Raw genomic sequence first — 9,276 nt, forward strand, 5'->3', positions numbered from 1 at the left:
AAAAAAAAAAAAAAAAAAAAAGCTGAGCTCCAAAGGCTCCACTTCTTCTCAGTGATACAGCCACCAGGTTTCCCAAGGACTTGTTCTTATCAAATCTTTCTGTCTTGTAGTTCCTCACTGCACGGCATAACATGCAGTGAATAGGCTGTGTGTCGATGATAATAACATGTAGCTACTGAAAAAAAGAAGACAAAGGGCTGAGAGGAGGAAAGCTTAGTAAGCTTCTTACACTAGATGCAGAATGCTTAAGCAATGCAAGCAATGGAATCCCTAAGGTCTTCCAGGAGGCGCAAGATGGGGGCTTCAGGAAAAACAGCCACGCTCAGACACGAGAACTCCAGGAATACGTTCGCAACTCTCATAAGACCAGGGCCTGCAGCTTGGACTGCTGCAGGCTCCACAGGACACAGAGCTGCTCCAACAGGGCCATCAGTCAAGAAGCACTGTGGTCTGCAATTCTCAGGGGTGGCTCGCCATTCATCTGATTTTCTTTCTTTTTTTTTTTTTTTTTTTTTTTTTGAGACAGGATCTTGATATATTGTCCAGGCTGGCCTCAAACTCACTGCAATCCTCCTGCCTCGACCTCCCAAGTACTGGGATAACAGGTGTGCACCACGATGCCCTGCATTTTTTTTTGGTACCAGGGATGGAACTCAGGTCCTTGTGCAAGGCAGGCAGTGGAAACACTGAGCTAAGTCCCCAGCCCATGCCCAGTCTCTCCATCCATCTGAAAAGGAGCAAACTCCAAGGAAGCCAAACACCCAATTTCAGTGCTTCCTGAATTCAGGACACAATTCTCTCTTGTGCTATTTTAGAAGTTCATTTGAGAGGTCCAAAAAGAGATGATATTGGCCACATCAAGAGACCCCAAATATTTTCTATCCCCATTTTCTGGACCTGGTCATGCTTTGATTAATATCTGGTTTATGGACTTCGCACAAGTGTTACCCACTTATTTTACTGACCCTACAATCCCTATATAACCCCAAACCTCCCAAAATGTTAACCAAATCCCTCATGATTTCTTCTCGTAACACAGCAACTTACCTATTACCTTGATGCTCAAGACCTCACTGGACACAGCAGGGAAGGAATGACAGTTATCTGCGATGCACTTGTATTCCACATCTTTGGTTGGATTATCCTGGAATACCGCAGGATCATTTGAGCTCTTTGTAATATTCTCTAAAACATCACTTCCTTTTAGAAGGTAATAAGTAATAGGTGCAGTTCCATTTAGTGATTGGCAACTGACTCTTACGGCCTGTCCTTTTATGATCTCGGGCTTGGTGTCATGAAAAATCCTGGGCTCGGAGATATTTTCTAGAACAAGAGAGAGAGAGAGAGAGAGAGAGAGAGAGATAGAGAATGACCCAAATGGCAACACAGCAATGCATCCAGCCGGGGAGCTTCCTTCTCCAAACTCCAGTCTTTTGTTTCTGTCACCATGGATAATTTGAAATTCCTGTTGCCCTTGGAGTGTGTGTGTGTGTGTGTGTGTGTGTGTGTGTGTGTGTGCGTGCACATGCGAGCATGCACATGCATGTATGTATAATGATGGAGAGGGAAAGAGAATCGTTAGGGCGGGTAGGGGTGTGGCTCAGTGGTGGAACATTTGCATGTACGAAGCCCTTCGGTCTCCAGCACTACTACCACCACCACAAAAAGCCCAAACCAAACCAAACCAAACAATGCTGGGGATGTACCTCATTGTGAAGGCCCTGGATTCAATACCCAGAGCACAGCCCCTGCCCCACTACACACACCCAAGGAATGTAGGCAAAATAAGGAGTGACAGAATTTCAAGGAAATCACTACATCCCCATAAACACATGTTTATATTTTAATATAATTCACTCCCACGTACACATATACTTTTTGTACGTTGAGCAAAAGCATAAGAAAAGTATATATAGCAAGGATTCGAACAGGGTATGTCTGGGAATAAACTCTTGGGCACTGGGTTGGGTGGTACACACCTATCATCTCAGCTACTGCAGAGGCTGAGGCAAGAGCAGCACACTCAAGGCTAGCACCGGCAACTTAGTGAGATCTTGTCTCAAAATTTAAAAAAAAAATTTTTTTTAAAGAGAGGGCTGTGAATGGAGCTCAGCCCTGAGGCCCCCAGGTACCGAGAAAAAAAAGGAAGGAAGGAAGAAAGAAGAGGGGAGAGGAGGGGAAGAGAAGGGAAGGGGAGGGAGGGGCGGGGAAAAGAATCAGAGACAGTGACTTCCCAGAGGCTCCTTGTTCACTTAGGACCTGGATACTCAGTGTGGCTCAGCATCACAGAATTAGCATCACCAAGTAGACCTTGCAGGAGCAGAGCCTGGGCCAGGCTCTCTACCTGGCCAACGGAAATAGAACCTGTGTTTACCAGGTCTTCTATGCACATTCAAGTCTGGGAAGCTGGCTTTCCATTCCACGCACTGGAAGTCCTACCCCTTCTGCTTAGCTAGGAGATGCATAAAAACTAGCATTTAGATTTTTTAAAAATGAATTTTAAGGGCCAGGGATTTAGCTCAGCAGTTCGGTGGCCTGCCTCGCAAGTGCAAGGACCCGAGTTCAATCCCCGGTACCAAAAAAACAGAATTAAAAAATTTTTTTTGATTTTTTTTGAGGTAGGGTCTCACTATGTAGTTGAGACTGACCTGGGACTCACTGTGTAGCCCAGGCTGGTCTCGAACTCACAGCGATCCTACTGCCTCAGCCTTCCGAGTGCTGGGATTACAGGCATGGGCCACCACGCCCAGCCTTGTTCATTTGGTTTCTTAAAAAAAAAAATCTATTTTGCAGTACTGGGGATTTGCACTGAGCTACCTCATCATCCCTTTAAAATTTTTTTATTTTGATATAGGGTCTTCCCCCAAGTTCCTGAGACATACAGGCTAGGCTGGAATTCATAGTCCTCTGCCCCGGACTCTCAGGGTGCTGGGATGACAAGTGTGCACCACTACACCTGGCTGAATCCCCGAGCTTGATCTTGGAGAGCCTCTCTGCTGTGCTCTGAGAAGGAGAACCACTTGCTCTGTCTGCATCTCCATTCCTCACACTTCCTTCCCTCAAGTTCTTGCCCAGCCTGAGCCTGATCTCCTTCAGACTGGCGAGGGTGGCACCAGGGACCTGCTTCCTCCCTCGCACTCGCCCCAGGGCCTCCCCGAGCCAGCGAGGACGTACCACACACTGTGATCTGGACGGCATTGCTTTTCTTGATCACTTTGCCAATGGCCGCGGTGCAGGCGTAGGTCCCGCTATCCCGCCCTTCCGTGGTCTTGGTGAAATTCTGGCCCTGTGACACGATCGTGCCTTCCTTCTCGATGGTGAAGTTGGCTGCAGGGGCTCCTGGGATGGAGCACAGCAGGTCCACCTTCTCACCTTGGTCCACAAGGGTGGAGGAAAACTCCAGCATTGGCTTGGGAAACAGTTCTGGAAGACACAAGTAGGAAGGGGAGAAGATGCGCCTGGGAACCAACTCAGCCGCCTGCCTGGAGAGCTCCAGGCCCAGCTCCTGCGGGGAGAATCAGTTCCCACCTTCCTGCCAGCAGGCTTCTCTGAACCTCAGGGACCCGAGGAGCGCAGCCTTCAAGAGCTGTGGCTCTCTGTGTGCCCGGGTCCCGGGGAGAGCTCCCGCCTGCCTGATGAACCAGTTTATTTCCCAGAAAAGTTCTGTAACTTGTCAAGCAGCAAGCATCGGTTCATTCACGCGTTGGTTCATCTATTTGTTCACTCACACGTTGCACCTCACAAACACTGCAGATGATTTCTGTGCCAGGCATCTTGCTCTGCATGGGGGAAATAGTCCTGGACTTCAAGTGCTTATGTCTAGCGAGTGATTCAGACGTGGTGTGAGTAGCAAGGCCCACACAAGGGACCCTGAACTTCACCTTGGAGGCCTGAAAGGCTCCTTGCAGGAAGTCACCCAGGCGGGGGCAGTGGCCGAGGCCGCTCGCCTTAGTCTGTTGTGCTTGTGCTGTAATGAACTGCCGTAGACTGGTTTGTTTGTGTCTGTGAAGTCCTTAAAGGCAAAGCTTGGTCTCAGATAGTTCTCTATCCCCAATAACTTGCCCAGCATACAGAAGGTGTTCAATATACACTGAATTAATATTTTTCCCTTGTAAGACATTATTAATAGTATCAGTGAAAAATATCCCGGGCCGTCAACATACGAGTCATTAGCAATCATTCACTAAATTGCTAGCACGCACTGTGAGTCAGCAGGATTTAACATATCTTCCCCCCACCCCTCGGAAAGTTGGCCGCGGATCTACCTATGACACCAGGACTGTGACCGGGATTGCATAGTCAGTGATAGAACACTCTCCCCAAGAGTCCCTGAAGAGGACTCTCTAAGACAGGTTGTGTGTCTATTTTAAGTACTAAGTTATTTAGAGAGTAATAAAGCCAGGTAAGGGAGTAGAAGGCAGAGAGAACTTTTAACTACCTAGGTGTGGACAGCACACAGGCCTGAGGATGGCTTCTGTTCTGCCATGCAGCGACCTTGCCATCCTTAGGTAAGTTACTAACTTCCCAGCCTCAATTTCTACAACTGTAAAATGGGTATGAAAAGATCTGCCTCTGAGAGTTTTAGGAACATGAGATTAAAAAAAATGCATATAAATCTTTGTACAGTGTCCAGCAGCGGAGAACCATCACGATTTTTTCGTTTCCTTGCTTTCTTTTCATCCCCAACCCTGTCTCACAGGGCCTGCGTGCGGGATCTAACGCAGTGCTTGGCACCGAGGGCTCGTTCCGTACAGACACTGCGCTGACACCTCACTTGATCATGACAGCAGCCCCGTGACCTGAGCACCATCACCACCCCGTCTCTCAGAGCTGCGGCAGTTCAGCAGCTCACCCAGCGTCCCGGAGGACGGGTGCGCGGCGGGGCTGGGATGTGGGGCCAGAGCCTGAGCACTCAGCCACCACAGTACAGCGCTTCCCGGCTGGGCCTCGACTTCTCCCCACGAGTACCAAAGCCCAGAACAGAGCCAGAAGCTCTCATTGGCCCTCCCGGATTGCAGCACGGTTGCTTCTTGAGCTCCTCCCAGAGCACCCCTACCTCTGATGTTGACCACGATGCTGCTGACCTTGGACAGGCGACTGGACTCTACTTTGCACGTGTAGTTACCGATGTCCTCTACCGTGGCCATGACTGAGTAGACGGCCTCCCTGCTGTGTTTGCTGTGGGCCACAATTGCCTTGTCCTTCTGGATTAGGATTTCTGGGGTCTCGTGGGCCAGGTGCGTCACTTGGATGGTACACCTGATGTGCAGCTGATCTCCTTCCGTGATGACCCCGGGGGGACTGACTTGGAACTTCGGAGTAGAGAAGGACGCTACGAGAAAAGAGGACAAGCCTGTTGGACTCAGCTTCAAACCTGGGCTCTTCCTACTCTCCTGCTCTCGCTTTTCCAACTCCTGTGTTTCCCAGTTAATTTTAAAAACTCAACCTTCCCTCTCAATTCCTCCCCTAGGTCGCTCTATTTCTCTTTTTCATTCCAGCTCATTTCTATATCTTCAGTCTTCTTGGTTTCAATGTTCAGGCTTTCTTGAGCTTGCCAGAGGCCAAATACCAGCTCTTGTCGGTGAACCTTGGAATTAACCATAGCAGATAGAAATGCTCTGGCTTGCTGCCTTTCTAGAGTGATCTTCTGCCATAACAGGAGCCTTCAAATTGCAGCAAGACTCTTGCATAGCTTTCAATAGTGGCACCTATGTAGACTATGCTGCCTCATAGAAATACATTATTTGAATAACCACATGCCAAAAAAGCAGATTCTAGTCTATTCTACTTAATTTTTTGTTTGTTTGATTTTTTCGAGACAGGTTCTCGCTATGCAGTTCAGGCTGGCTTTGAATTCACTACGTAGCCCACGCTGGTCTCGAACTTGCAGCGATTCTTCTGCCTCAGCCTCCCGAGGGCCCCAGGATTTAGGCACCACCACCATGCCTAGCAAAATGTATCACAGCCCAGAAAGTTTGAAAACTACTGCCAAAATGATTAAGAAGATACTTTAAGTCCTGAGGACAGCTGTCAATCCTTTCCAATTCTGGGCTCTCTCTCTTATGGCCAACCAGAACCCGCAAAGAATGATGAAAAGTAGAGCAGGGCTCTGACCTGTCACAGTGACCATCTCTTCACTCCTGGTGGTTTCTGAGGTCTCAATTTGGAACCCCAGAGAAATACTGGCTTGACAGGTGAAATACAAAACATAGTCCTGTTCTTCGATAGGGAATTCCAAAGTCACAAAATTCTGTTCCCAAGAAGTCTTCTCTTTTTTGAGCTTGAAAATCTTTGAATCTTGCTCAAACTTTTCAACTTTGAAATGTATCGGGGCCCTTTCCTCCGGGACGGAACAATTGACAGTCACAACCCCGCCTTCTATCGCCTCCTTCTTGTCCAGTGTGATCCTGGGACGTGGCACCCCTTTGGAGAAGGAGAAAGTCCAGTTAGTACCAGTTGGATCTACTGGCACGAGCCTCCCTCAGCTGTCACTGTGGCTGAGCCATCTGAGGATTCTTTTTTCTCAACACCTGAGTACAACTCCCTCCTTGTACCACAGATAAGTACATGCCAGATACTTTGAAAAACACAAGATAAGCTCCCAGTCTGGTTGGTGCTTTCTATGGTTTATAATTCCTCTGGGACAATGGTACAATCAGATTCCCAACTGACACAGTTTAGAGAGAGAGAGAGTGAGAGAGCCAATATTCATTAGGATTACAATAATTATGGTAACGTATTGAATGCCAACCATAGGCTAAGGTTGACGTCAATGTGTTCTATCGATATTATCGAGCACCTACTAGGAGCCAGATTCTCTGCTCAGGACATAAAAATAGGTCAGACACTATCTCTCTTTACTATTCAGTCTAGAGGAGTGGACAGATATAGGAGAAGTTCATCTGTGCCTTATGGCAGAGGCAAATTCTGGCCACTGCTAGGTGACGCACTGTGGGAACACAGTATATTTACCCCGAGATGGCCCTCACATCACTAGGCGGCACAGTATTCCGGGACCCCATCACAGTGCAGCCCGTCACCGACTAAGACAGTACCACAGGGCATGTGGCTGGCACTGCAGGTCACCACGTCCCTGCCTGGATACTCAGCACCCCACCTGTGTGATACCTCTTGGACCACTGAGTAGTTAAAGGACTTAGCCAGGTAGAAGCCTAGGCAGAGAGACTGCAGAATCCAGTGTTGGAACAAAGCCCTGAGGCTTTTTTTTGCCTTTTGACAAATAAATCCCACTGAGGGCGGAGAGAAGGTGAGTTCTGAGGTTTTCCCTAAGGGAGACCAATTTTGCTGAGAAGGTGTCGGAGAAGAAAAGCGGGAAGGGAATCACGGAGTTCAGTTTTGAAGAAGAAAGTGAAGTTGTATGTGTGCTTGGTTTGCTTGTTTGTGGTACTGGAGTTTGAACCAAGGCCCTTCACACTGAAGTACCTCTTGAGCTCTGTTTCATTTGTTTTTTATTTTGAGATAAGGTCTCACTAAGTCACTAAATGGCCCAGCTTGAGCTCAAACTTGGCAGTCTTCCTGCATCAGCCTCCCAGAGGGCTGGGATTGCAGGCATATCCTACAACACCCAGCTAACAAGCATAGTTCTTGAGACAAGATAAAGAAGGATAACTGGGTGTGGTGGCTCACGCCTGTAATCCCAGCACTCAGGAGGCTGAGGCAGGAGGGGCGCCAAGAGTTCAATGCCAGCCTGGGTTACACAGTGAGTTCAAGGCCAGCCTGCATTGCATAGAGAGACCCCGTCTTAAGAAAACCCAAAAACAAGTAAGTAAATAAATGTAAAAGAAGGGTATTCCCAGGAGAAGGAACAGCATGTGCAAAGAAGAGGGAGTCACAAAGAGCCCGGCGCACTGGAAACAGGCTTAACGCCCGCATTTTCAGGCTAGGAAAATGGCAACGGCTGCACGGACAGATGGTCACAATTACTGTTGCTGCTCCGTGCGCCCCTCCACCTGCTTCCCTGCGCCCAGATCCCCCCGACTCACCTTTCACCCATAACTGGTACTCTGGAGTGGTCTTCTTCTTCTTGTTGTTCAGAATCACAGTGCATTTGTACGTGCCCGAGTCGTGGACCCGGGCTTGAGGGATAAGAAAGCTCTCCGTGTTCTTCACGGAGGAGACGTTGTACAAGAGCACATCGTCCTTGTAGAACACCACCTGGTACCGAGGCTTGACGTGCGAGGTGGTGCTGACGTCCACGACGCACTGCAGGTTCAGGTTCTGCCCGTTCTGCACGGTCCAGTCTGGCAGGCTCTGCATATGGATGGTGTTGACGGTGAAAGCTGGGGCAGACGGGAAGGGGGAAACCATCAGACGCGGCACCCGCCACACCCTGGCATCTATCACATCCTAGCCCGGGCCCCAAATCCCCCAGAGGCCAGGCAGCTCACGACTGCAGGTAGTGGCTTAGATTCGATAGGGTACTGAGCCAGCCCTATTCGCACCGGCATCAGGTGGCAACGCAGGACAAACGCAAGACTGCGGTCTGCGAGCTGCTGTCATGGCCCTGCGGGAAGCAGAAGTTCCACTCAGACCGATGTCCAGGTCCTGGGACCGAACCCAGGACCTTGCGTCGCCAGGCAGGTGCGGCACCACTGAGCTACATCGCCGGCCCCAGTAGTTAACCTCTCTGAACTCAGTCTCCTCGTCTCTAAAACGGGAGAATAATAGATTTACAGAGGAACAGCCCAGAAGCACCAAGTACAGCTCCAGGTACACAGAGAGTGCCTAATAAAAAGCACCTACCTCTTTTGTGAAGCCAGAGGGTCAGGCCCAAGAACTTTTCTCCCCTATCCTAGGCTGCCTGAATTACTGAAATAGCCCAGCATGGGCTGCCATCTTCCTCCTCTTTCTGTCTCTCTCTCTCTCTCTCTGTTTCTCCCTTCCTTCCAAAGCTTTTAAATTTAAGAGCTTTATTAATAGGCGCTGGCAGTTTGTAGACTTTTTTAAAAAGTAAAAACAGTCAAGTTGTGAATTTATAAATTAGAAGTTCTTAAAAATCTCAACCAGGGCCAGGGATTTAGCTCATTGGTGCCACTGCCTGCCTTGTAAGCACAAGGTCCTGAGTTCGATACCTGGTACCCCAAAAAACAAAAACAATCTCAACCAGCTATTAAACAATTTTAAAACCTTTCATGTGTATTGAAGACTGGGTGTATGGCCCAGCGATAGAGTACTTGCTTAGCATGTGTGAGGCTTGGCTCCATTCCCAACACACACACACACACACACACACACACACACACACACACACACACA

The 9,276-nt window shown here is 48.8% G+C and overlaps 1 protein-coding gene across 4 annotated transcripts in view; it reads right to left on the bottom strand.

The window, feature by feature from the left end:
* Nucleotides 1-9,276, bottom strand: part of Pecam1 (platelet and endothelial cell adhesion molecule 1) — an 89,442-nt gene that overhangs the window by 27,833 nt on the left and 52,333 nt on the right. For all 4 annotated transcript variants that reach the window (XM_010616772.3, XM_010616771.3, XM_010616769.3 and 1 more), the window contains 5 exons: nucleotides 8,004-8,300; nucleotides 6,115-6,423; nucleotides 5,057-5,332; nucleotides 3,175-3,423; nucleotides 1,048-1,323 (listed from right to left, as the gene is read on the bottom strand). In XM_010616772.3, the coding sequence (XP_010615074.1) occupies nucleotides 1,048-1,323; nucleotides 3,175-3,423; nucleotides 5,057-5,332; nucleotides 6,115-6,423; nucleotides 8,004-8,300 (1,407 nt within the window). The remainder of the gene's footprint in view (nucleotides 1-1,047; nucleotides 1,324-3,174; nucleotides 3,424-5,056; nucleotides 5,333-6,114; nucleotides 6,424-8,003; nucleotides 8,301-9,276) is intronic.

The sequence above is a fragment of the Fukomys damarensis genome, unplaced genomic scaffold (genome assembly GCF_012274545.1).
Source record: "Fukomys damarensis isolate Sample0158 unplaced genomic scaffold, DMR_v1.0_HiC HiC_scaffold_23, whole genome shotgun sequence".
Lineage (NCBI taxonomy): Eukaryota > Metazoa > Chordata > Mammalia > Rodentia > Bathyergidae > Fukomys > Fukomys damarensis.